General features: G+C 52.7%; 1 protein-coding gene across 7 annotated transcripts in view; it reads left to right on the top strand.

The window, feature by feature from the left end:
* Nucleotides 1-25,434, top strand: part of SGSM2 (small G protein signaling modulator 2) — a 35,636-nt gene extending 10,202 nt beyond the window's left edge. For 5 of the 7 annotated variants that reach the window (XM_072779026.1, XM_072779027.1, XM_072779023.1 and 2 more), the window contains 22 exons: nucleotides 7,585-7,747; nucleotides 8,023-8,184; nucleotides 8,452-8,519; nucleotides 8,614-8,759; nucleotides 9,099-9,233; nucleotides 9,764-9,888; nucleotides 10,248-10,315; nucleotides 10,532-10,692; nucleotides 10,850-10,976; nucleotides 12,586-12,720; nucleotides 16,419-16,572; nucleotides 17,381-17,445; nucleotides 17,533-17,678; nucleotides 18,177-18,305; nucleotides 18,529-18,711; nucleotides 20,807-21,193; nucleotides 21,448-21,572; nucleotides 22,018-22,100; nucleotides 22,313-22,422; nucleotides 22,845-22,941; nucleotides 23,447-23,614; nucleotides 23,821-25,434. In XM_072779026.1, the coding sequence (XP_072635127.1) occupies nucleotides 7,585-7,747; nucleotides 8,023-8,184; nucleotides 8,452-8,519; nucleotides 8,614-8,759; nucleotides 9,099-9,233; nucleotides 9,764-9,888; nucleotides 10,248-10,315; nucleotides 10,532-10,692; nucleotides 10,850-10,976; nucleotides 12,586-12,720; nucleotides 16,419-16,572; nucleotides 17,381-17,445; nucleotides 17,533-17,678; nucleotides 18,177-18,305; nucleotides 18,529-18,711; nucleotides 20,807-21,193; nucleotides 21,448-21,572; nucleotides 22,018-22,100; nucleotides 22,313-22,422; nucleotides 22,845-22,941; nucleotides 23,447-23,614; nucleotides 23,821-23,909 (3,026 nt within the window). In that variant the 3' untranslated portion in view covers nucleotides 23,910-25,434. The other 2 variants (XM_072779029.1, XM_072779030.1) reach the window with 2 other exon arrangements.
* Nucleotides 25,435-27,689: the final 2,255 nt, after the last annotated feature.

The following is a 27,689-nucleotide window of genomic DNA, read 5'->3' as shown; positions in this document are numbered from 1 at the left end:
ATTTATGAGAGACACAGAGAGAGGCAGAGACATAGGCAGAGGGAGAAGTAGGCTCCATGCCGGAAGCTCGATGTGGGACTCGATCCCAGGACTCTCAGATCATGCCCTGAGCCAAAGGCAGACGCTCAACCACTGAGCCACCCAGGTGTCCCCATAATGATTTTTTTTTTTAAAGAGGAAGAGAGGATGGGAGGAGAAAGAGATATAGTGAATATAGACAACTCTCCTGAAAAATTTTATACAAAAGGGAGCAGTTAAATTGTTCAATACCTGAACGGGGATATAGGGCCAAGGGAGATGGTGGTGGTGGTGGTATGTGTGTGTGTGTGTGTGTGGTTTTTTTTTTTAATTGGAGAAGTTATAGAATGTTTATCTACAAATGGGAAGAACCCAGTAAGAAACATTAAAGATATAGGGAAGAGAAGTGATGTTTGCTGGAATGATGCCCTTGAGAGGCGAAGTGGCTGAAATCCAATGTGTAGGTAGACAGGGTGCCTTAGGGAGGAGTACAGCCAGACCATCTGTAAGGACAGAAGAGAAGGCAGGGGATGGGCCTGAGGTGCTGGGAAGAAAGGCACCAATGTTTTTTGGTTTTTTTTTTGAATGATTAAAGATGTCTTTATAAATAAAGTTTGTTCATGGGCAGCCCCGGTGGCTTAGCGGTTTAGCGCCACCTTCAGCCCAGGGCATGATCCTGGAGACCTGGGATCAAGTCCCACATTAGATTCCCTGCATGGAGCCTGCTCCTCCCTCTGCCTGTGTCTCTGCCTTGCTCTCTCTCCTCTCTCTGTGTATTCTCTTGAATAAAGAAATAAAGTCTTAAAAAAGAAATAAAGTTTATTCATGATTACATTCTAAATACACAGAATAAAAAAATGATGTCCGCTCATTCGTAAGACACCAACCAGAATTTTCTTATACTGTCTCAAAATTTAACAATCAATTTCCCAAAAAGGCACCAATGTTAATGATCACCCTCAGTGTATTTGAGAAATTATAAAGGAAGATTTTGCATCTTCACAGCCTGTTGCTTATAATCACTCAAAACCTATTGAGACAGGATCTGTTCCTTTCCCTAACTGCACCAAAGCTCAGAGAGATTTACTGGTTTGCACAAAGTCAAATAGCTAATAGGAAAAGGACCCGAGTTTGAATCGATACCTGTTTTACTCCAAAGCCCTACTACCCAGGGATGAGTCTACCCATGTAGCCTGTCTAGGAGAGGAGCCTTGAAGTGTGGGGCATTGAGGAGCAGTTGGCCCTTGTGGAGACATAGCTCAGGTCACCAAACAATGGACTTAGGGTGTTCAGAGATACTCTGGAAGACAGTGGATCCCTTGCTGAGCCAAGCAAGGCCAGCACTGGCCTGGTTCCCTGGAAAGTGCTGTCTATGCAGATTCTGCTCTGCATCTCCCATCACGGCAAAGTAGATATATGTGGTAGGAATTTCATTTCCCTCACCTGCTGGGTTCTGGACTATCAAGGCAGTGCTTTCTTCTCACACTGAGAGTCTGGATGGGAGAGTTGCTTTCTCAGGATATTGAACAAGGCTGACTGCCTCTAAAAGCTGATGCAGTCAGCATCACTAGTGCCTGCTGAGAGAAAATATACTCTAGTTACCATAGAAATGCTCATTCCGGGTGGAAACAACTGTTATAAATCCCTGGGTAGAAATAGCCAGCCAGGGAAGTGGGGAGGAGAGAAGTGGATGAGCCTGCCCTCTCGTCTTGACTTTTCCCACTTTGTCCACTGCAGAAAAAACATTGATTTCTCCCATTGGCCATTGAAGGAAGTTCCAACTTAAGAGGCTGGCCATCTCACCCATTCCTTTATCTCCAGAGAGGCTGCTCCTCTCCTGGCAGTCTTGATTCTACCATCCAAGCCATTCAGCTTTAAAAAAAATTTTTTTAAGATTTTTATTTATTAATAAGAGACACAGAGAGAGAAGCAGAGACATAGGCAGAGGGAGAAGCAGACTCCATATAGGGAGGCCAATGTGGGACTCGATCCCAGAACTCAGGGACCATGCCCAGGCAGACGCTCAACTGCTGAGCCACCCAGGCATCCCCAAGCCATTCAGCTTTTAAAAATTCTGCTCTAGGGGCACCTGGCTGGCTCAGTTGGTGGAGCATGCACCTCTTGATCTCAGGGTCATGAGTTTGAGCCCTACATTGGGCATAGAGACTACTTTTAAAATATTTTTTAATAATAAAAACAAAAGAAAATAAAAATTTTGCTTTAAGGGATATGGCTCAGCGGTTAAGCGCCTGCCTTCGGCCCAGGGCATGATTCTGGAGTCCCAGGATCAAGTCCCACATCAGGCTCCCTGCATGGATCCTGCTTCTCCCTCTGCCTGTGTCTCTGCCTTTCTCTCTCTGTGTCTCCATGAATAAATAAATAAAATATTTTTTAAAAAATTTGCTTTAAGTAGTATCCTCAGAAACTCCAAACCAGCCACCTGTGGCTGACTGCTCCACCCAGCACTTTCCTCACTTGATTGGGTTCTCTATGGCAACTACAACCGAACTCCCTCGTTGCACAGATGGCAGCCAGCAGAGGTGGGAGAGCAGGAGTTACTCTCCACACCTCTTCCCATTACCATCCCTTCTTGGCTTAGAGCCTTGGGCTTAGCCTTCATGTCAGGCTGTGCTAATTCTGGATGGAGTGTCCTTATATCTCAATCAATGGCCTAGTTCTCTTAAGGCCGTTCAGTGGATTCCCCTATTACCAGGCCCCTGGGCTGAACACATAGCTATGTATATGAGAGCCAGGGTTGTTGCTGGGGCTCCCTGGGCTGATTGAGGACCCTTTTCAACCACTACTGCATGTCTTGGGCAGCCACAGTTTTAGTCCATTGTAATGGGCTCTTGGGATACCTCAGCTTGTCCCAGCTCACTGAATTGTTTCTCTGGTCCTTCCGCAGCTCAGGTCACCTGTGGCTAAGCTGAGCAGAACCCAGCTGCCCCTGTGGGGGTGGGGAACCAAGCCAGTTGGGAGAGATTGCCAAGGGAGCTAAAGGACTTGGTGCCCATGGCCAGACCCAGCCCTTCTGGGTTTTGTGAGTTTTGATTCACCTCCAGGCTAGAGAAAGTCTCTAGCATCATCTCATAATAGAATCGTGGTATCTGGGTTGGATGGTCAGCTGTTTAGTTATTATAATTATTATTCTGGATTGGTAATATATTACCTGGTTCAAAAATCAAAACTGGAAAAAAAAATCAAAACTGTACAAAAGTATACAGTGTAAAGTTTACTCCTTTACCTGGCTCCATTCACCCACTTTCCCTCCACTTACCCATTTCTACATAGGTAACTACTTCCACTTTTTTTTTTTTCCAGATTTAATTTATTTATTTATGACAGACACAGAGAGAGAGAAGCAGAGACACAGGCAGAGGAAGAAGCAGGCTCCATGCAGGGAGCCCGATGTGGGACTCGATCCCTGGACCCCAGGATCATGCCCTGAGCCGAAGGCAGACGCTCAACCGCTGAGCCACCCAGGCATCCCACTACTACCACTTTTGTTTCTTATGCATCCTTACAGAATTTTTTATCCTAGTAAAATAAATTATATTCTTTGTTTCCCCACAAACAACACCCTTTTTGTAATGAAAAGGTATGCAATCATACTGCTTTGCATCTTGCTTTAGGAGATTTTTCATTGTTAGTTTCTAGAAAGCATCTTCAGTCTTTTTCAGAGTTGTATAATCTGTTGTATGAATATATCGAATTTGCTTAACCTGTCCCCATTGATGGAGATGAGGATAGTTTCCAGTCTTTTGCTGTTGTAACTAAGTAATCCTGCAGTTGTATCTGTAGACTACATTCTCAGAAGAGGGGTTACTGGGTCAGATGTTATTTGCCCTGTTGATAGATAATGCCACACTGCCTCCATAGGGGGGTGCCGGTTGGGACATCAGAGACTGGTGAAGGAAGGTTCTAGGACTAGTCTGGGCCTATAATTCTCAGCTTTTCCCTGGGAAGATGGTGCCGGACCTTTTGGGAGAGGAGACATCCACAGCAAGGTTCTTGTAGTTCCTTGAGCTCTCTTGTCAGTGGGATGGGATGACAGAGTAGGGAGCCCAGTACCCTGGGCTCATCTGACACCATAGTTCCAAAGTTCTACTGGAAGACCAAGGTGAGGAGTGAGGGGGTTGTTTATGGAATCATGTCTGTTTCTCTGTTTCAATTTATTCACCCAGATCTTTTCATTGCAACCAATGACCAAAAAGAGTATTGGTTTTTATTATTATTACATATTTGTCCCATATGAAATGAGCTAGATGGTGTCAGGGATGTGCTTAAGCCATGACAGGCATCTCCTGCCATGGGCTACCACCCTGGGGAGGGTGGGACAGAAAGCAGAATAAAGTGCTGGGATTCTCACCCTGGGACAGAAAGCAGAATAAAGTGCTGGAATTCTCCTTGGTGTTCTGGGCCTTCAGTCAGGAAAGGAGAGGCATGGGTCTCTGGATGGTTTCTCCTGGGAAAAGGGTGCTTGACGGTCTGTGAGAGGCCCTCCCTGGGGAGTGTGGGCAGCAGGAGAGTTGGACCTCATTGCTGATGGCTCTGCAGCCAAGTTCTGAGTGGTGTTCACTGTACATTGTGGGGCAGGGAGAGTCTTTATACTTGCACCTCTGAGTTTCGACCAATGGACAGTTCAACCCAAAAGTCTTAAACAGGGAGTCTAAAACTTTCAGAGGTCAAGTACCCCTTTTAGAGGCTAAAAATCAGGGATGCCTGGTAGCTCAGGGTTTGAGCATCTGCCTTCAGCTCAGGTCATGATCCAGGGATCGTGAGATCGAGTCCCGCATCAGGTTCACCATGGGGAGCCTGCTTCTCCCTCTGCCTATGTGTCTGTCTCTCTCTGTATCTGTCATGAATAAATAAATAAATCCTTTTTTTAAAAAAAGGCTAAAAATCATGGATACCTTATCCAGAAAAACACTCACCTGAGCATGCTGGAGCACACCAATAATTTTATATGCAATATTTGGGGGTCTTTGGAAGGCACAAAAGCTCATCCACAAACCCTCTCAGGATAGTAGTTCTCAATTATTTTTTTTTTATTTTTTTTTTTTAGTTCTCAATTATTATTAGTGTCATTGTTATTATGTTATTTTGTCTACATGCTGCACACAATATTTTTCATTGCATGTACTGACTTTCTGGGGGGTAGGGGTGAGGGGGGACCAACAGCCCTATGGGAATGGGGAAGGTCAAGTGTAGTTTGAGCAGCCACTGCCCAGGGAGCCCATGGAACTGGGTTAAGAATACCTTGGCATAGAGGGTCGTTTACTTTGCTCCATAGGTAGAGAGTTGAAAGGGATTTCTCCTTCCACAGACATTGCCTAGCACCTTGCCTGCATTTCATAGAAGGAACTTAGCAGTTCTGGGGTGAGCAGGAGGATACTCTGCATGATCTTGGGCTTCTCTCAATATTCTCTACTTGCAGTAATTGCTGAGGAATGCCTCTGGTCACCCCAGAGCACCCTAATGCCTGTGCTCAGAGGCTGCCTAAGAGTGTAGGTGAGGTCAGGTGGGATGGGAGTGCTGCTACCCGCCTTTCCCTGGCTCCCCAGCCTGGCTGCATTTGCAATCTCCTGGGGAAGGTGGGAAGGCTAATGGCTCATTATGCCTGCAATTAGTCACATCATGGAGGCACATGATTCCCTACAGGACGGCTGCCACCTGCTGCCACTCTGGCCATGTTCAGTGCTGCTTCTCTCCCACTCTGAATGGGGAGTGCAGTCCCAGGACCTAGAGACTGGAACTCACTCACCTGTACACCACAGGGCCACACAGGACCTCCATGGACCAAGGGGACAGCCATGGGGTGGAGTATGTCGACACTTAAGCAGAGATTCCCCCACATGCCCCATATACACATAATATGTGTAGACTTATCTGTCTGCATACACATGTCCACATACATGTATGAACATGCTGTGAGGAAAGGCTGTGCCTTATAAAATAAAGTTCCCTGAGGCCTAAGCAGGGAAATGCCCAGCAGGAAACTTCTAGGAGGAGGATCCTGCCTTGTTTCCCCACTCTTGGGAGGCTCTTGCTGGGTCTAGCCTCCAGGTCTGTCCCTGGGACTCTTTCCAGCTTCTTGACTTCAGTATAAAAGAGGACCAGAAAAAACTCTTACAGGATAGCAATGACTGCCTGTCAGTTACTAAAAATGGCAACAAAAACCAGGTGAAAGCCGGAGATCAGTGGCCATTTCCTAAGGCCAGGCTTCATATTCTAACAGCACTAGTCATAGTCAACTCAATGGGGCCTCTCAGTTGCCCTATTCTGAAAGAACGGCATCTCCACCCACCTCTGGGGAGCCTGTGATCCTCTCCCCTCTTCCTGCCAGGGAGAGGTCTTACAAAAACCCAGCCCTTGCAGGTTAACTGTGGAACAGGATCTTGGCAAAAAGGGCTGAGGACTCAGGAACCAACAAGGACCGAGTGCCCCCTGTGTGCCAGACTCATGAAAAGACTTTAACTCAGTTCATCTCGTGTAATGGGTCATGCCAGTCCTAAGAAGTAGCCCCATTTCATAGATGAAAACAGGCTCAGAGTGTTATCACCCATGTTTCCTAGGGATAGGGAGTGGCCATGCTAAGCATCAGACCATGTTCTGACTCCCGCCTCTAGCATAACAGTTGTCAATCCATATGGAAGGGCACCTGTGACATGAGGGGAGCACTCCTCCCACCTGTGGGCCCCCTAACACACCTGGAAGAAGTGAAAGGGGCTGGGTCCTGGGTCATGGTCCTGGCTCTGCCACTACGGGACTGTGATTAAATCCCTTCCCCTTTCTGGGCCTTTCCCTCCTCATGATGGCTAAGCACCACCACCCCCGCTGCCATACCTACTAATATTTTCAGAATCTATACATGCCCAGGGCAACCCCCTATCTTCCCCCCCACCCAAGTCCTTCTTCCTTCCTGCAGGATCCAGGCGAAGAAGATAAAGCATAGCCCCTAAAAACATGAAAGTGAAGGGAAATCCTCCTGGCACGGGAAGTAGAAATCTGTCACTCTTGGATGCAGGGCTCATCAATAATTCAGGAGCCACTGTTGGATCTGATCTCTGCAGTGGCATTATCAATATTTCAGCTCCTTCCCAGAGCCCTGTTCCTTAGCAACCACATCATCCGTGCATTCCAGGAGGGCTGTTGGGCTGTGTGCTCCCTGTGTCCCCTGTCTTATAGGTGCTGTCCATGCTTGCCCTCGTGGGCAGGGGAGGAGCCACTGAAACTGGCAACTTTGGTTGCCAGCTCACAGCTCCAGGACAATGCTACACACAGGAAGCCTGTACACACCAGATGAGGGACAGGGAGGGGTTCAGCATGGTACCTCAGCCCCTGCATGTCCACCCTGGGCAGGGACAGAGAGACAGAGACCGGAATTTTGGAAAGCGGACAGGGTATATCTCCCTGACCTGCCTTAGACTGAAACCCCTCCCCCTCATCCCAGCATGGGTCAGGGCCTGCCCTTACCCTCTGTTCCCCATAGATAAAAGGAAGAGGAGTGTTTCTCCCTTTCCCCCTCTTGCCCAGGCTCAGGTGATGGTTCCCTTTGTGGCTCAGGTGCAGTAGAGGCTTGCCTCCTACATCAGCTGAGACGCCGTGCTGCCGGCTTCCTGCGCAGTGACAAGATGGCAGCCCTGTTCACCAAGGTGGGGAAGACGTGCCCAGTGGCTGGGGAGATTTGCCACAAGGTACAAGAACTACAGCAACAAGTAGAGGGCAGGTGAGCCGCAAACCCTCCCATTACTCCCTTCTGCTCTTTGCACTTGTCATTTACTCCTTCCCAGGTTAGCTTCCTGGGCTCATTTCTTACAGGGCCCCTTGGGGTGAGAGAGCAGCCTGAGGGTGGGGGCTGGCTCCTTTTGGACACAAGCCCCTACTTCAACCCTCATCTTAGTCCTCTGGGTTCTTGTGACACCAGACACTGCTCCTAATGCCACCAGGCCTGGGGCTTACACCCAGGCCCTCACACTTCTGAAGCTTACCCTCTCTTTGCAGGAAGCCTTTGGCGGGCAACCAGGATGCCCTACGGAGACAGGGCTCTGCCAGCGGGAAGGCCCCGGCTCTCAGTCTGCAGGCCTTAAAGCACATATGGGTGCGCACAGCGCTCATCGAGAAAGTGTTGGACAGGGTCATGCAGTACCTCGTGGAGAACTGCAGGTGACTGCCCCATCCTTAGGGCCCACCTCCTGAGCACTCCTTCCGCCATCCCTCAGCAGGCATCATCATCCATAAATCTGTAGGCATGCCTCATCTTCCCCTCTAGCACCCAGAAAGCATAGACTACACCACGCAGCCCATAAAGCTCAGTCCATGTGGACTTATCTCTACTTAGTGACTCACACAAAAGGGTGTTTGTGGGGATGTCCCTACTTGGTGAGCTTGACTGCCCTAGAATGAGCCCCTATCTGTCTCTCCCTCTGACAGCAAGTACTACGAGAAGGAGGCGTTACTGGCAGATCCTGTGTTTGGCCCCATCTTGGCCTCACTTCTAGGTGAGCCTGACAGCAGAGAGGACTGGGCCAGTGGGGGGCTGTGGGGCAGGTGTTGAGGGGGCACCATCCAAGCTAACTGTCCCTGTTTTCCCAGTGGGACCTTGTGCCTTGGAGTACACCAAGCTCAAGACAGCTGATCACTACTGGACTGACCCCTCTGCTGATGAGCTGGTCCAGAGGCATCGTATCCGGGGCCCTCCTAATCGCCAAGACTCCCCTGCAAAGCGCCCAGCCTTAGGAGTAGGTATCACTCTCCCCACTCCTTGTACTTACCCAGGCTATGCCCATGGGCCTGTGAGGAAGGGCAGCTTGGCCTCCACATTCCTTGCAGGTACAAGCCAGACCTTAGAGATGCACTGAGGTAGTGGCCACCCTCAGGAGAGCCTTTTATCCCTGCTGGCACTTACATAAATGCCAGGAGCACACCACTGGTCCATGGCTAGAGAGCAGAGGGTGGCCAAGAGCAGACCCAGAACAGAATGGATCCCTGGGTCAGCTGGGGAGGGTGTGCATGGAAGCCCAAGGTTGTCTGAGGCTGATTTCCCAGGACTAGGTGCTGAGCTGTGCCTTTCTGCACAGATTCGGAAGCGGCATTCAAGTGGCAGTTCATCAGAGGACAGGCTAGCTGCCTGCGCCCGTGAGTATGTGGAGTCCCTGCACCAGAATTCAAGGATACGGCTACTCTATGGCAAGAACAACGTGCTGGTGCAGCCAGTAAGAAAACTTAATGTTCACCCCTCCTCTCCCTCTTTTGAAAGGCCTGGGACTAGAATCTTCCAGTCACATTTATCCCTTTCCTCAGGAGGCTTGACTAGAGAGAAGGGGAGATGAGCCCTATTCCTCACTTTACAGTTTCATATACCTCATGCCTAGCCTTGAGAACCCCTTAGTTAGCATCTGCCCTGCTAATTGAGAACCTGGCTGTCCAAAGATGGGAATGGGAGCCAGGAAACAGGATGAAGACCTGGCTCGGGTATGGCTGGATGTACCTCCAGAATGTGCCTAGCACCTAGGAGGCCGACAGGACAGAGCCAGTAGCACCAGGCCAGCCAGCGGGAGGAGGTGCCCACATCTGTGTGTGATTCGTGTTCTCCCGTCCTTCCTCCTGGCCTCCATTCCAGAATCCTGTGACTATGCTACCTCAGCCCCCCCAGCTCCTGCCTGGAGCTTATTTCTCAGAGGCTTCCCCTGGGAACCTCAGCACCTCATCACCTCTGCCTTCTGCTGTTATCTCCTTCCCTTAGAAGGAGGACATGGAGGCTGTCCCTGGCTACCTCTCCCTGCACCAGTCTGCAGAAAGCCTAACTCTGAAGTGGACTCCCAACCAGCTCATGAACGGGACTCTGGGGGACTCCGAGCTGGAGAAAAGGTGGGGGCTCTGGGACTCTAGGCAGGGGGATGGACAGACTCCACTTGCTCTAGAAGGCAGGCATCTTATTCTGGTGCCAACAACTGCAGGAATAGGCTGCCTGGGGAGATTCCCAAGCTCTCTAAGATCAAGCCAGGCCTGGGCATGAAGAGGTTTGCCTGAGCCAAGCTCTAGGCAGCTAAGACTGCCAGGCTCTGTGCCATGACAACACAGCCCAGATGGACATAGCTGGCTGAGGTCACTTCTCGGCTATTGGTCCTCCTTGTCTTCAGGGTAGTTTCATGCGTTTTGGTGGTGGGAAATGAAGAAAGTGAGATGACGGGTCTTGCAACAGTGACACTGATCTGGTTCCTTTCCAGCGTTTATTGGGACTATGCCCTGGTTGTGCCCTTCAGTCAGATCGTCTGCATCCACTGCCACCAGCAAAGTGAGCCTCCCTTGTCCTAGGCATAGGATTGAGGAGAGACTGCCTTCTCCCAGCCACACACTGTGCTCAGCTCATTGGATGTCTTGTCGTCCTCTGGTCATCCCCATGCCCCATTGTTTTCCTACCCAGTTGGGAGGCCTGGCTGTCAGGCTCTGGTGGTGGTGACCAAAAGGTCTCAAGGAGGCCTGCCCTCACCTGCCCGTGTACACCCCACAGAGAGCGGCGGCACACTTGTGCTGGTGAGCCAAGATGGCATCCAGAGGCCCCCACTGCACTTCCCACAGGGAGGACACCTGCTGTCCTTTCTGTCCTGCCTGGAGAATGGGCTTCTGCCCCAAGGACAGCTAGAGCCCCCACTCTGGACCCAGCAAGGGAAGGTACCTCAGGGCTTGGGGCACTCTGTGTGAAGGGGTATCTGAGAGGGGTTCTCTGCTCAACCTTCCTTCCTTTCCCCACGTGGAGAGGCTGCCTTGGGTGGGACCCTGGATCAGATGCTACCCTGCACAGGCCAACCACTCACCATTCCCTCCATAGGGGAAAGTGTTCCCTAAGCTACGGAAACGTAGCAGCATGCGGACTGTGGATGTGGAGGACATGGGTACCAGGCAGGCCACAGACTACGTGTTCCGAATCATTTACCCTGGCCACAGGCATGAACACAGTGAGTCTCTTAAGCTTCATCCATGGAGGAAGAGAGAGGGACACTCAGGGAGGTGGGGGAGTAGTGTTACATAGGAGGGGTGCCAAGCAGGGTCTGCTCACTGACCAGGCCAGGTTGAGAGGAGCAGTTCATTACTTAGCCTCTCACCAGACCTTCCCCTGAGAAGCTGCCATCTCTCTGAGAAGCTGCCTCTCTTCTACCTAGCTGTCTTCCCCCACCTTGTCACCCCAAGATTTTTGGCTCAGCCAATGTTGTACAATATTCTCTTAGCCTTTCCAGCCCTGGCCCAAGTAAAAAAAAAAAATGTGGTGAGACTAGCAATAGAAGGTGGAGAACTCTCCATTCCTCCTTGGCCCATGGCCTGACCTCCACAAGGCAGCCTCAATGCAGGATCGGTGCTTCCTTTTGGATGGTGTAAGTTGTTTCCTAACTCCCCTAGAGCCCAAGCCCTCCTCAAACCAGATACTGATCAGAGGAGCTTTAGCTGGAGTAGGGATGCATCTGAAGAAGGTGAAACTTGGAGCTGTCCGGGGGACCTTGAGGACTTGGGGGGTGGGTGTTGCTAATGATGGCTTGGCACTCATGGGTCCTGCCCCACCTGGACACATACCTTTGGGCCCACTGGGCCTGTCTGTAGGTATCAACCACCGCCAGAGTTCCCTTTCTCGTCTGGGTGCTGCTGCTCCCTAGAGGCTTCTGTGGGCCAGACTCACCATAAAGTCAGGGAACTTACTAGCATAGAGCATTTATTGCCACATGGACCACATGTTCCCTAAATTCCCTAATTTGTACCAATAAGTTGTCAGCAAGTTGTTTTTGTGTTAGCAGATGGAAGACCCAGATAGCAAACACACAGCCACAGTGCAGGTACCCCCAGCAGGCCTGACAGTCATGAGACATGGGGATACCCCTCCCAGAGGTGCCTAACTAGGAGCCTTGCCTTATGTCAGAACAAGTTTGCAAACCTAGCATTCAATCTTGGGCTGCTGTTCAGCTGAGATGACTCAGTGTCCATGTCCCTTCTTTAAGCTTTGGCATCTCCCAATTCTGGTCACTTTGCTTCAAGGACTGCACCTCCAGAGGGGCAATCCAGGGCCCCAGGAGCTGACATTCAGCGGAGTGACTCTAGGGCAGCTCTGAGCAAACCTTGGAGAAGTTGTTTGTATTTACAATCTGAAGAGGGGGATTTGGGGTCATCTGCAGATCTGGCTCAGCCTGGCCATGATGTGAGCTGAAGAATGATCAGGATCCATCAGCCAACAGTCGTGCCCTGCTTGGGCCAGGGCTGGGGAGCTCCTGAGCTGCCTGCCTGTCCTCATGGGTCCCTGTTTCTCACTCCCCTTGCTCCCCTGTCAGTTCTCCGTCTTCTGTTCTTCCTAGAGAGGGCCTCCTCCAGTGGAGCTCTGGAGCTGCTGTCTTCCCTCACTCCATTCCCACACTCTCCCCAGTAAATCATCCAGAGCGTTCTCAGCCCCCCAGCCCTTTCTCAGTGCCCAGCAGGTTCAAGGCGACCTAGACTCTGGTTCCTCCCTGTGAGGAGGGCGGCTGGTGCCTCCTGCCAGGACCAGGTCCTCATGCCTCTGCCTCTCTTGCTGTTCTCTTTGAGCAGTCACTATTAACTACCACCACCTAGCGGCCAGCCGCGCGGCCTCGGTGGACGATGATGAGGAAGAGGAGGATAAACTGCACGCGATGCTCTCAATGATCTGCTCGCGGAACCTCACAGCTCCCAATCCGATGAAAGGTTTTTATCCTTGTCCCACCCCACCCGCCCCCTGGCCCACCTGCCACCCACCACAGGGGCTCGGACGGCAGTGTTGGCATTATGGGACTGGGGTGGCCCCCCATCAGGAGGCAGGTCAGGGAGGGTGGAAAGAGGTGCTGGCAAGAAGAGAGGACTGTGCAGAGAGCAGGTAGCTAGCTCTGGGCTCCCCACTGAGTCTGTAAGGGAGAGGGCTTCATGCCTGAGAGGGAGGATGCTCTGGTAGGAAGATCTGACTATCTAGTCTCTTGGGAACCTGAATGTTTTTCCAAGCGCTATTCCCACTCCTGGGGGTCATGCTGGCAAACCTGAGACAGTGTCTCTTTCTTTCTCCCCTGCTGGTTGGGAAGACTGACCTTCCGGCCCTGGACCTCTGACTTCTGACTTAACAGAAACAGGATAGAGGTACAGGCCCCTCCTGGGCAGGGGTGGGGGCTGGACAGCTCAGGCAAATGAGTCCTGTGGCTCAGGTGAGGTGTTGGAGCCACCTTGGAAAGAGACCCAAGCCTGGGTTTACCCATCAGGACTGAGGGTTCCAGCAGGTACTGCCTGGTGCTTCAGCATGAAATCTAGAAATAAATGTGCAGAGATATAAGACAGGTGTTTCCCACCCTCACAGACCTCAAGGTCCATAATTATAGACACAGCACAGTGCCCGTAGGTCATCGGCATTGGTTCCTCTGTCCACCACCCATCCTTCTTAGCACAGAGCTAGGTTGGTAGAGAAGGAGAACCCAACTTTTTTTATAGAGTGTGATGGGCCAGGGGACCTGAGATGTCTAGGCTGGATGCTCAAGTGAAAATTGGTAATGAAGGGGCTGGGGCCAGCTCTCTTGGAGTATAGGGGAACCTCCCCATCCCCACTGATTCCCATTCTGCAGAATTAATTTCTTATCCCCTTTTTCTGCCCTACAGAGGGTATCTAAGAATGTGTGACATATTCCTTATGCTTCCACAAACTTCTGCCAAACAGCCCAGTTCCTTAGCCCAGCCACCAAATCAGCAACGAGTACCCCCACCCCCAGGAAACTAAGTCTGTGGCCTAGCACACCCTCAGCACAGCCCTAGCAGCTGCCCCTTACCCCCTACATGCCTGTCCTTAAGCCTCTCCTTCCTTGTAGCCCTCCTGGCAGGAGCGCAGGGGAGCTTCACTTCTGATGCTATGTGCACACAACCTGCCGTCTGACTCCTTGAAAACCTGGCCTCGGCTGATGCTTATTTACAGGTTAAGGGACTTGGAACACTGTAGGAAGGCTGAGTCAGAAAGGACAGGGATCCCTTTCTTACCCTGTGAACTGATATCAGGTTGGAGGCTGGGGGCGGGGGTCCTAGCAGAGCCCCTGTTTTGGCAGACTTGGCACTAGGAAGCCCAATGCCAACTAGTCTTAGGGCTGAGGACTCCAGGGTCAGAGAACCCTCTGGAATCCAGAGGCCTCAGGGCTTGTCTGAGCTTCTTCTTGGGGAAGTTGGGAACCAGACCAACCCAATACGCATCCCCTGGGCCCCTAGTACTTGGGGAAAAGAGAGGAGGCATCAGAGGAGAATTGGCAGGTGGTTGGGGATTTGACATGGGAGCCCCCACCTCTACCCCAATCCATAATGACAACACTGTTAAGTCCGTTCTACTAGCCGTTGCTTTTCAGGCCTGCCACATGCTTGACTTGTGCATGTGAATCAAGTGGCAGGTGTCCAGATTCTCCTCTCCGTACCCCCACCTCTCCTCCTTTTCCTGCTACCTTCCCACAGAGCAGAGATGCTGTTCACTCTAATTCTGCTCCAGGCCAGGTACCTTTCATTCGGAGTCTTAGGGGCTGTGGGGTTCAACTACCCTGATTGATTTTTGCTTTAGACTTTCCTCATGCTCAGAGGAGAGAGTCAGAGTCAAAGCTGGCCCAGCAGATTCCCACCCTGCCACCTCCCCCATGTCCAGCCTGCTGCCCCTCACCCAGTCACTCCAGAGCTCCAGCTGTCTGCACTGGGTTAATTCAGAGATACGATCTTCAATGTTGACTGATTCAGCTCCTTCCTGGAGAATTAAGGTGAAGAGCATTGACCCAGGCAGGAGTCTTGCCTTGGTTGGGCCCTACTTTCTGGGCATGAGCTTGTTTCCCTGTGTGCCCACCGTTCATCCTCTGCACCTGTTATCCCCCTCACTCCCCACCCCTGCCTGCCCGCCTGCTGCCTGCTGCCTGCCTGGCTGGGCCTGTTTTCACCCCCCTCCCATGACTAGACTTTCTCCTGCCTGTTGCAGGGGCATGAGCTGGGCTCCTGCCCCATCCTACCTGCATTTGTCCCCTCCCTCTTCTTCCCAGTTTTGGGCATGGCTTGCAACTCCTCACTCCCAGAGCCGCAGCCCCTCCACACCAAGTATGTTCCCTTAATTTGCCTCCTGGCGGAGCTGAAGGGCCAGATATCTATTAAAATCTCAGCTGTGGGCCTGGGAGGAGAGCCTCAGACCAAGACAAAGCATCTCCCTAAGGGGATTGGAGGGGGCTCAGCTCAGCCCTCTCCACCAAGGCACATCCAGAGCTGGAGTCTGGTTCCAACAAAAGCCAGGCTTGGGTCTGCTCCAGACTCCTAGCAGGCCAGGGCCCAGGCTATGACTTGTAGGAAAAAATGCTTGAAAAAAAGTTTCTTCTTGAAACATACAGCTCTCTTTCCTTCTTCTTTCCTCTTCTGTACTCTCCCCCTCCCTCCAGGCATCATCTCCTGGTCCTTACACTTTCTGCCCTCACTTTGCTTCATCTTTGTGACTCACTGGACCTGCCAGAGTCCTTTCTGGACAGTGTTCTACCCACTTGGGCCCTAGGAACTCTCAATGGTCTAGAGTTCTGATTCAGACCACCTGGGCTGGCTGAGAAGGCTCCATCTGCTGGTGGTGTAGATGTGTCCAAGGAGCCATCTTCTGAGGCTTCACTGGGCACATTCTTCTAGGTAGTGGAATTAGGTACCCAACTACCACCCCCACAATGGCCTAGCAGTGCTGGGACTTTTGTCCTTCCTGCCAGCACACCTGTGTGTTTGGAGGGGGCCACCATGCTAACACAGTCAGGCGGTGTAAGGATGGAGAACTCAGGAAGAACCCATGTGAGTTGTCTTGGGTGGGGAAGCCTGCTCCTCCTTAGCCACAGGGTCTAGAACCCTCTGAGGGGTGAGGTCTGGGGACTGAGACAAGTGGCTCCGGGATCTTCAGGAGCTTTTAGCAGTGGAGACTCCTGATGTGGAAAGGTTCAGAATATTGCAGCATTCCAGGCACGTTCCTGCCCATCTCAGAGTTTGTCCAAGAGGACCAAGCTGAATTCTTGAAGGCCAAGCCAGCTGGTGGCATTTCAGAGAGCTTAGGCTTTCGTTGTTCCTTCTCTTTTTTCTCCTCCCTCTAGAAAAGCAAGTGTTTATTCCATTGCTGATGGCAGGATAAAGAGAACAGACACAAGTATCCACAACTCAGTCCAAGTATTTTATCACACACAGACTAGATGGAGGGTGGGAGATGTCAGGCACCCTCTCTCTCTCCACCATTTCCATCTCTGGGCTCTGGACGAGGCAGGCACCACCTTGGTGGTTTTCTACCAATGGGTGACTTCATGCTGCAGCTCTGGGCACAGAGGTGGGCATGCTACAGGGTGTTTGAAGGGAGGAGGCCTGCCAGGCCCTGACCATAGCCCCCTTCCTGTCCTCAGATGCTGGTGACATGATCGAAATGCAGGGCTTTGGGCCCAGCCTGCCAGCCTGGCACCTGGAGTCCCTGTGCAGCCAGGGCTCCTCCTGCCTCTCCTGCTCCACCAGCAGCTCCCCATATGCAACCCCCAGCCACTGCAGCTGTGTCCCCGACCGGTGAGTGGGCAGGGCCTAGAATACCAGCTCCCTGTGGCTGTACCTGCCTGTGTGCATTCTGCCCTTAGGGGCCATGTCCCTTGTCTGACAGGGTGGCCTCAAGTTGGACAGACCTGGGTTCGATTTCCCTTCTGCTACCTATGTGACTTTGGCAAGTTACTGAGTCTCTGTGAGCCTCTACGTTTCTGAGCCTCAGTTTCCTCATCTGTAAAATGGGAATATTACCTGCTTCCTAAGGTACTTGTGAGGACTAAATAAGGTGTATGACTTAGCACCCAGAGCTTGCCTGGCACATAGTAGGTACTCAGTACCTGGAAGCTCCCCTTCCCAGTGTGGACATAGATCCTGCCATTAGGCTGTACATCTGAGGATGCACACCAGATATCTGGGCATCGCCGTATGCCAGGAATGGTGTACAAATGGCATGTGTGTGAGGGTCCTAGGCCAGCACTTGATGCTTTTGCAGGCTCTTCACTTTAACCTGTTACTTCATTTTTTGCCTATTACTCCTAGTGACCCTGAGATGGTTCTCTCTGTTTTCATATGAGGAAACCAAGATTCACTAACATGAAGTGAAGTTAGTTGCCCAAAGTCCCTTGGGTGGTTGGGGGCCAGGCTGGGTCCCCAGCAGTTCTACCAAGGATGGCTGACAGGGACAGGGAGCCCACAGGTGTTCTGCTGGGCTATGGATCCTACTCCTCCTACCACCCAAGCACCTTACTGGCCCCTAAGCCAGAATGTCCTCTCTCAACCTCCTCTCACCAGAGGGGCCACAGCCCCTTTCCTCTGAGCCAGGTTATTTCCACAGGTTGCCCCTCAGGCTGCTGTGTGAGAGCATGAAGAGGCAGATTGTTTCCCGGGCCTTCTATGGCTGTGAGTATTGGGTGAGGTGGGGCTGTGAGGGGTGGGAGATCGGGGAGGTACCACTGTCATATGTCTTCTCCCCCGGCGCCCCCACAGGGCTGGCCTACTGCCGCCACCTGTCCACGGTGCGGACCCATCTGTCAGCTCTGGTGCGTCACAACATCATCCCGCCGGCCCGGCCCCCAGGGGCTTCAGGAGGCCTCACTAAAGATGTGTGGAGCAAATATCAGAAGGATGAGAAGGTATACACTCTGGAGTGCCAGGGCCAGAGGGTAGATCAAAGGACTAGGGGGGAGCAGCAGCGAGTACAGAGCAGCCTGCCCTGGGAGCAGCTATCATAGACCAGATGGGCATTCAAGTACAATGTAGTAGAGGTCAGGACTGATGGCCTTGGAGTGGCCCAGGTCACGGTAGACTCTTAGCTGGTTCTGTGGGTTTCCATGGGAAGGGGGCTGGACTGGTTCTAGTCTGCTTCCACATTATCTGAAACCTTGGGCAAATCTCTGCATCTCTCTGGGCTCTGTTGCCTATCCTGGAAGGAAAGGAGGTTGAACTGGATCTCATCCAGCTATAATCTGGAGCAGGGAGGACATGACCATCCCAAGGCAGGGTTTGCCTGGGCTTCAGTAGAGTGACTGTGCCCAGCCCCAGCACTCCATGGGAGGGATGGAGATGGGGTCACCCAGCTGGACTGCAGTGACCATGGGGGCTACGCAGACTTTACTTCCTGGATCCCTCAGAACTACAAGGAACTGGAGCTGCTACGGCAAGTTTACTATGGAGGCGTGGAGCATGAGATCCGTAAGGATGTCTGGCCCTTTCTGCTCGGCCACTACAAGTTTGGCATGAGCAAGAAAGAGATGGAGCAGGTAAGGAGACCCCACTCCCATAAGGTAGGGAGATGGAGAGTGGGCCCAGAGACCCCAGCGAGGGCCCTCTGAAGCCTTGGCCCCTTCCCAGCCAGAAAGAAACATGGCAGAGGAAGGTGTTAGAAGAGCAGCCCCACTGTCTTCACCCCTAGGCCCAACCCTTTTCTCCAGCTGTCCCAAGAGGACACTCTCATTTCCATGGTCATGGTGTGCTCTGAGACAGGTGGACTCAACAGTGGCAGCAAGGTATAAACGAGTGCTGGCAGAGTGGAAGGCCTGCGAGGCTGTGGTGAGGCAGCGGGAGCGGGAGGCTCAGCCAACCACCCTCACCAAGTTCTCCTCGGGCAGCAGTATCGACAGTCATGTGCAGCGCCTCATCCACCGAGATTCCACCATCAGCAATGACGTGAGCCTGACGGGACCTGGGGGAGCCAGGGGCAGGGGCCACCAGCGTTTTATGGGAGTAAGACAGAGTCCTGAGCACCAGCCTGAACTCTAGGAGTCACTGACACCGGAGCCCTGGGCAAATGGCTTAATGTGTCTGTGTCTTGTTTTCTTCTGCTAGAAAACCAGGTGACTTGTCCCCCTGCTGCCCGCTTCTCTGAGTGTCACAGGAATAAAATGACATAGTGCTCCGTGTTCTGTTTTCATGGACAAGCAGGGAAGGAAGAGTGTTTCAGGATTTAGGGAAGCCTTCCTTCCTTGTAGAGAGTTCTCTCAAGGCTAGAAATAGGCAGCCCAGGGTTAGAGTCCCAGGTCCCGCAGCCAGTAAGATGAGGGGTCATGGTGTCCCCTCAGCTCCACTGTCCTCTGACTGGGGGGTTTCACCAAGTGTGATTGGTCAGAGACCAGAATGACACAGAAGGGTCCTGTTGGTATGTCCTGGCCAGATCTGCCCTCCTACCCTGGCATCTTCATCCCACTATAGAATGGACTGTGCAGAGCTCATTTAGAGGCCACGCACTGCCTCCAGCAGCACCCCTGACTTTAGATGAAGAGCAAGTCCCAGACCATGGGTGTTTCGGTTTTAAGAATATTCTTTTTATTATCTTATGTTTTTTTCCTTCCTTTCTTTTTTTTTTTAGCTAAAGACTTTATTTATTCATGAGAGACACAGAGTGAGAGAGGCAGAGACATAGGCAGAGAGAGAAGCAGGCTCCATGCAGGGAGCCCAATGTGGGACTCCATCCCAGGACCCCAGGATCACGCCCTGGGCTGAAGGCAGGCGTTCAACTGCTGAGCCACCTAGGTGTCCCTGTTTTTTTCTTTAAAACTATCTCTCTAGATAATGTATATATTTTTTTTTTTTTTTAAGATTTTATGTATTCATGAGAGACAGAGAGAGAGAGAGAGGCAGAGACACAGGCAGAGGGAAAAGCAGGCTCCATGCAGGGAGCCTGACATGGGACTCGATCCCGGGTCTCCAGGATCACGCCCTGGGCTGAAGGCAACGCTAAACCACTGAGCCACCTGGGCTGCCCCAGATAATGTATATTCTTGTTAATTTACTAAAGCCTTACACTAACAGAGAACTGAAGCTGGAGCAAGACTTAAAAGAGATGATAATCACCAAGGGAATTCCTTGCGCTCCTTTCTATGTGCTCTGTTCTTCCATCCCTTTTCTCTCTGTCTTTGGGTTTTGTGCGGTCTCAAGTCCACACGGTGCCCCAGCTGCTTAGCCCATGAACTGCTGTAGCTCTCCTTGCGGGCATTAATATGAGACTCTGTGTTGCTGTAGGATCATGGCCTCCCCTGACTCTGACTCCACGCTCCGTGCTTCTTCCCAAAGTGAAAACTCCTTTCAGCATCCCTTTCTGTGCATAGTCCAAGCAGAAAAACAAAACCTTCTGTGTATGTCTCTCTTATCTTCCCTAGGACATGTATACAGTTTCAAATCAGTAGAACAGGTTACCTTTCACTTGCTACCCCTCCTGAGCTTGTGTGAAGCCCATGTAACTGATTAGGCACCTACTAGAGAAGTTTCCTAGCTTGTTCTGCTAAACATCCAGTACTGAACATAAGGAAGAACTTGTTTTCCTAACACTCTCAGGCTGCTGCCCACTTTGGCCACACCAAAGCTAGTGGCAGCCTTCATTAGTACACAGCTCCCCTAACCTGAGGCGGCCTTGTGACTTCGGGGCTTTGTAGTATTACACGCTGCTCACGTTGGCTGTCGAGTGTCTGAGCCTCCAGTTCCCCTTCCCTGCAGCCGCCACAGAAAGTCATAAAGTCCTGGATTGGTTCCCGCTTTTTCTCTGGCCCTAGAGAGGGGCCGAGGCAGGGGACCAGATAGGGCTAAAGATGGTGTTTTTATGTATGCCTGGAGCCTGATTGCTCTCCAGCCGGTCGCAGGGGTCAGAAGGAGAGGCTGGGAAAATTGGGTGGGGGCGCGGTGTGGAGGCCGTGACATTGTCTGGTTCGGACCCCCAGAAGGAGACAGCAAGCTGAGGGAAGGTGCTGGAGTAGGAGTGTGAGCCCCACCATCTCTTCACCCCCACCAGGTATTTATCTCTGTGGATGACCTGGAGCCCCCACCGCCCCCGGGCACTGAAGATTGCAGAGCTGAGCCTGAGCAGGAGCTGGGAGCAGGGCCCTTGGGCTCCACCGTGGTGGGACAACAGCAGTCCGTGGAGTTTGACTCTCCAGACTCAGGACTGCCATCCTCTCGCAATTACTCTGTGGCCTCAGGCATCCAGTCGAGCATAGATGAGGGGCAGAGCATGGGCTTCGAGGAGGAGGATGGCGGTGGGGAGGAAGGCTCCAATGGGCCAGTCCCAGCAGCCGGTGCTTTCTCCGAGTCCCAAGATCCCAGCCAGCAGAAGGCCCCGCAGGCTAGGGAGCTGGAGGCAGGGGAGGAGCTTGCGGCCGTGTGCGCTGCTGCCTACACTGTAGGTGGACATCCCCTGGGCACTGTTCTCAGCCAGCCCCAAAGGCCCTCCTGACACCCTGAGGCTTGGGGGTAGGGGTTGGTGGGTGGCAGATGGGGGTGCCCTGACCGTCCTGTGGGGGCCCTGGGCCCATCCCTTGGCATCCCCAGAGGGTTCTGTTCTCAGAGTCCCTTGGTTCCTGCATTTGCTGCATTCCTGTATATAGGCATCCCTTCCAGCCCCCACTGACGACTCAGGGCTACCCACTCTTCCAGATAGAATTACTGGATACTATGGCCTTAAATCTGCACCGCATAGACAAGGATGTACAGCGCTGTGACCGCAATTACTGGTACTTCACGACCCCCAACCTCGAGAGGCTCCGAGACATCATGTGCAGGTGCCACTGTGGGGCAGGGTTCAGGATGGGAGGCAGGGCCTCTGCTGTGTGAGAGGTTAGGTTGGGCAGGGGCCCTGCTCCTCTGCCTCGCACTGCATCACACTCAGCTCTCTGTCTGGAACACTTTCCCTGCCATGCCCCCCACCCACCTCACCCCACCCCTCCCCTCTTCTTTCTTCAAGGTCTTTCAGATCTCAGCTTCAGCCATACTTCTCCAGGAAGCCTAGCTGATTGCCCTCACCTCAGCCTGTTCATTGTGTCTTTCCTTGAGCTCCCGAGTGCCTTGAGGATGGAGGCCATGGGTGTTTACCACTGTACTAGTACTTTAGGACCATAGAAGGGCTGACTTCTGGGTAGCAAGCTGCTCTAGGAACCATCTCCCAAGGGGTCCCCGCAGGGAGCACAGGATGGCACACCCATAGTGACTGTGTACCCGGCATTTCAGCTACGTGTGGGAGCACCTGGACATAGGCTATGTGCAGGGCATGTGCGACCTGCTGGCACCTCTCCTGGTCATCCTTGACAACGGTGAGGGACCGGAGCCGGAGGTGGGGGTAGACAGTATTCCCAGAGTGCCATTGGGATTGGGCTGATACAAGCTGGAGAAAGGGAAGGAAGACCAATAGGTCTGGAAGGGTGGGGATGTAAGCCAGCCCTGTCCTCTGGGCCACAGGACACCCCCTGTAAAGTGAGGCACTGGGGTCACCTGCCTTGCCAGCCTCACACCCATCTCCTCTCAGATCAGCTGGCCTATAGCTGTTTCAGCCACCTCATGAAGAGGATGAGCCAGAACTTCCCCAATGGGGGCGCCATGGATACCCACTTTGCCAACATGCGCTCCCTCATTCAGGTGAGGTCAGCAGCTGCCTGTGGACTCATGACCAGGCACCACTGGGCTCATCTATCATCCACAGGGAGGCCAGGAAGCATTCCAAAAATGTCCTTTCCACATAAGCTTAGTATCTTTCACTTAAAGAACTATTGTTTTCAATGTTACAAGCATGTCAGTATGTGAATACTGTGCTCATGAAACTTCTGGTGAGTGGTGTGATTGACAGTGAATCAAACACCCAGAAAATTGTACAATTCCAAAAAGAGTACCTCCCAGAGAAATGGGTGGAGCAGCAGAGCTTAGCCTTCGCCCAAAGAGACCAGAGGGTCTCGGGAGCCAAGCCCACAGCCCCCTGCAGTGGACGAGCTGGGTGGAGCACACAGGGGTGGCTGCAGTGGCAGCAACAACTCAGCTCCACTCTCTTTTTTTACTTCTGCAAGATCCTGGACTCCGAGCTGTTCGAACTGATGCATCAGAATGGAGACTACACCCACTTTTACTTCTGTTACCGCTGGTTCTTGCTGGATTTTAAGAGAGGTAAGAGGTGTGGGATGCATGGTGGGGCTAGCTAGGGTCAGGGCAGTGGGAGATCCCTCTCCCCAGAGTAAGTGGTTACTAACCATAACTGCACTTAGGAACCCCCTGGGGAGCCTTTTAGACACACAAGTGCCTTGGCTCCACCTAACACCAGACTTAAGAAGTGTGGCTGCCTAGGCATCCACAATTTGACGAGCTCCTGTGATTCCAAAGTGCTACTAACAATCACCCTAAGCCAATGGTTTTGGGGCTGTTTTCAAACCAAATCTCAAGCAGCAAGGCCTATAAAAGAAGAGCCGCTCCAGCTGACAAGAGTGCAGGTGTGCTGGAGTCATAGAGGAGAAAGGCAGGGTCTGGACCTGGGGTACAAAACCCTACTGGTGGACTAGGCTCTGTGTAATGGGGAGAATCCCAGGACTTTGGGCCCTGGAGCTGTCTCCACATTTGGCTCCATCCAGAGGCCCCTGGGGAGCCAGGCTCAGCCTTAGCTCCTTACTATCCTCAGAGCTGGTATATGAGGATGTGTTTGCTGTGTGGGAGGTGATCTGGGCAGCCCGGCACATCTCATCAGAGCACTTTGTCCTGTTCATCGCACTGGCCCTGGTGGAGGCCTACCGTGAGATTATCCGGGACAACAATATGGACTTCACCGATATCATCAAGTTCTTCAATGGTAGGAGCTACTCCAGCCATCCTGACTGCCCCCAGTAGGGGCATGGGGGCCTCCACTCCTGGCCTGGGCAGGGTGGGAGGGGCTCTCAGAAATCCCCAGTCCCTTCCCAGGAAGCAGGTGGAAACAGCAGGCTGGGCAGCCACAGGGCTCCTCCCAGACTAGTGCCCCTGCTCCAGCATCCCCACAGTTATGTGTGTTTCCCCCAGAACGGGCTGAGCATCATGATGCCCAGGAGATCCTGCAGATCGCCCGTGACCTCGTCCACAAGGTGCAGATGCTCATAGAGAACAAGTGAGGGCTGCGGCCAGGAAGCAGCAGCCAACGAGAGCCTGGGCTCCGGGCCCCCAGGCCCGACAGGGAGAGGTGTGGGGCAGCTGAGACTGCCAGACCCCCAGCTGGCCCCGCCTGCCCACCTGTGTTCCTACTAACAAAGTGCTTGTGAGCCTGGGATTCGACTCCAGGCGGTGCTGGCCCTGTAAGGGCAAGTCAGGGGGCCTGGATGCCTTGGTCCAGGCAGGGCAGGGGTGGGAGGTCAGCCTCAGGGAGTGGCTGCCTTGGGGGACACCTACTCTATTCCCCTCTCAAACACCTGAGACTAGCCCCCCCGTCACCTGCATCCTCAGCCTGGACTGCTCCTCATGGCCTCTCCTAGGTCGGCCTGGGCCCTATAGAGTAACGGGGCTGTAGCTGCCTGGCCCCACCTGGCATGGGTCATGTAGGTGAACCAACAACTCTGCACTGTATCTCTTCTTCAATTCCCTTTGCAGGCAGAGTGCACATACCCACCCCAGCCCCAGTGGGGGCAGCCAGAACAGCTACCAATTCAGGCATGTGTCCCTGGTGCAGGAGACTGTGAGGCAGTCAGATGTGGGCCCCAGGTGGGAGCAGCCCACCTCAGCAGCACTGCCACTGCCTTTGGCCACCTGACCAAAGGTGACCCCGTGCATTGCCCATCTGTACAGAACGCCCACATGGCATCTGTACGGTTTCACTCTCACAACCTGGCTCTTGCTTTATACATTAGTTGCTTCCCTGACAACTGTGTAAGTGACACTTAAGCCAGCCAGATGATCTGCAATGCAGTGGGAGCACTCACTGTCAAGAGGAATCCCAGGGTGATTCTTTAGGGAGGAAATCCTCCCATAGCGTCCTCTTAGGGATAGGCTCTGGAGCTTTGGAGCAGCCCATTGCCTGTCTCAGGCATCTGCTGAGTCCCTGGATCTGGAGGAAGAGGAGGATGACTGGGTCTTCCCTGTGTGTCCCTGGTGAGAAGCAAGGCTAGCTCTGCCTGCCACGTGCTTCTCAAGGTGTGGAGAAGCCTAGAGACCCAGAAATCCTTTTGGAGGAGCATCACTCATAGGGATGCTAGGAAGGGCCTACCTCCTAGGCACGCTGCTTGCTCTGTCATCCCCACTTCCCCTCTACCACTCAACACAAGAGGCTAAGGCTTTGCCCTGGGGCCAGGAGGCCACTCTGCCACAGGGGCAAGGTCCTGTCCAGTAGTCACCTAGATCTGGAGACTTCTGGCATTTGAGAAACAAGGAAAGGGCCCAGCAGCCCTGCTGCATCCAGCACAGTCTCCCCAGCCCACCCCTGTCCTGGGCACTGCACAACCTTCCTAGGGGCCAGCTGCCCCACTGCCTAACCCCCCTTGTTTGTGAGTCCTTGGCTGCCACCAAGCATGGTGGCCATTGTGTGCCTGCCTTAGTGACTCAGTGGTTTCGTGAGAGGCAAAGTATGTATGGTTTTTGTTTGTTTGTTTGGCTCAGAAACTATACTCATCAGTGTTAACAGACCAATAAACACAGCATTTGGCAACATTTGAGGCTTTGGGGGCTGCTTGTGGGCTGGCAGTGGACAGTGACTTTGTGTATTGGGAAATTCTATAAGCTCCACAATTGAACTGTAAAGAGGGCCAGCCCCACAAGACAAGGATGGTGAAGAGAGAGAACCAAAGTTTCCAGGAGAGAGGGACCTCAGCTGTGGGCTGGTCAGGGGCAGATGCGACAGCCAGACCCCAAGTACTCAGTGGGGGAACCCCACCGCAGAGCCAGTGGTCCTATCTCACACTAACCAATGACCTGTCCAGCCTCAGGATAAGTATAGGTCCCTGTCCCACTCCTTCCTCAGCCTGCCTGCCCTCTTGGCCAGCTACAATGAGGAGTTGATGCTTGAATGGGAATCTGCAGGAGCCTCCTGGCCTCTCCAGCCAGTGGGGGAGAACCCTGCCCCTCTGGCCCTGGCTCTTGCTCACTGAGCACGCTGAGCTGCCTGCTTCAGGCTGGGGCATGAGAGTGATGAGTGTCAGGAGGGATCAAACCTGCTGAGGCATGGAAAGGGCCCAACTATAATAGTAGGTTCCCAGCTGCCTTCCCCCACCCCAGAGGATTACTGCTATCATCAGTGGCTCTGGGTGGAGGGCTCCAGCCACAGCCACCAGCATGTAGTCTGGTCTAGATGACACAGGGTTTCTGGGCATTAGGGCCTGTTACCAACTGACAGCTGCCAAGGCAACAGAACTAGTTGACATGGGGAAATCGGGCCAGGGAGCAACAGAACTAGTTGACATGGGGAAATCGGGCCAGGGAACCTTATAAGCCCCTCAAGGCAACCTCCCCACAACCCCCCATCCTGTTGCCCAGAGCAATCAATTTCCAGTGCTAGGACTCACTTTAAAGAAATTCACCAAAGGCCCCTGATAAACTAGCCTGGGAATGGCCTGGTTCCTTACTCCCCTGCTCCTTCTCCACCCAGAAGTGTTGGCGCACTCTGTCCCCCTAGCTTGGCTTCTAGGACCAGAGGGAATCCTACAGCCAAAGTGATGGGTGTGCTAAGGGCAATGCCACAGGCAGATTAAGAAGTAGGAACACCTCCTCAGGGAACCCTCCAACCCTAGAAGTCCCTCTCACATAGAGCTGCTAAATGGAAGCTCCTGGATTCCTACTCAGGACTTTTTGTATTCTGTTGCTCTGATCACAGGCCCATCTCTTGCAGGCTCCAGCTGAGCCGGGGGAATTTCTACCTGCCCTTTAGAGTGATAGCCCTCAGACGATACTGGGTCATCACTACCAGGGACAGAGTCTTCACCTTCTACCCAGTGCTAGACACCATGACACTAAATATGCACTCAGAAAATACCAGTCCTAGGCCTTCCCTCAAGTTAAGGGACTCAGCGCTTCCTGGAGCTACCAGCAGAGGGAGCCAGCATCTCAAAAGTGAAAGCAGAGGTGGGGGCACTGGGTCCAGCCTTTCTCGAGGCTGGTGCTTCTTCAGAAAGGGGACCCTGAGACATTTGTGGCCACCACTTCCTTCCCCAAGGATAACCCATCCCAGGAAGAGATGCGGAGTCTGTTCCTCTGGCTGGGCCTGGGAGTGGGGAAGGTGTGGTCAGGGCATTGGACGAGGCAGCCAGCCTGCTCTATGGCTCAGCCTTTCCTCACCTCCCCACTCCCTCCAGAGACAGCCTGCCAAAGGGCTGTTTTCCCCTGAACTGGGAGAAATGTCGTTATAAGGACAAGAGTCTTCGAGGCCCATCTTAGAACATGGTTCTTTGAGTCCTGACCTCCAACTACTTCCTTTTTTTTCCCTTTCCCTTATGGACTCCCTAGATGACCTGCCCTGACTCACCACCTCAGAAGCACATCTCCTCTCAGGAAGCCTCTTACTCTTCTGTGCATAGATCCCCTCCACTTTCCTACTGGAATTTCCTCAGGTTAAGGAGCTCCAGGTCTACAGCAGGCCCAGGCCAGCTAGCTGTGTGACCCTAACAAGTCACTTGGCCACCTCAAACCTGTTTTCTCACCTGCCACAACAGGGCTAGTTCTTGGCTTATTTACTCCACCGTGCTGTTAGGAGATGAAACAAGATAGTGTTTGTAAAAATGGTTTGGGGAAGTGGAAAGTATTACAAAAGTCTAAGATGAGAACTGCAGTTCTCAGAGCTTGCTTGGGACTGAACATTGGCATTAGAGCCAGAAGGTCCCAAATCTTCTCTAAAATTGACCAGCACTGAGCTGCTTGAGGACCTGTGCCCCTCAAATGTCAACAGGGTCAGGCCCCCGAGGCTTCTTGCTGGA

The sequence above is a fragment of the Canis lupus genome, chromosome 16 (genome assembly GCF_048164855.1).
Source record: "Canis lupus baileyi chromosome 16, mCanLup2.hap1, whole genome shotgun sequence".
Classification (NCBI taxonomy): Eukaryota; Metazoa; Chordata; class Mammalia; order Carnivora; family Canidae; genus Canis; species Canis lupus.
The sequence above is the reverse complement of the archived record's forward strand: the minus strand, read 5'-3'. Positions and strand labels throughout refer to the sequence as shown.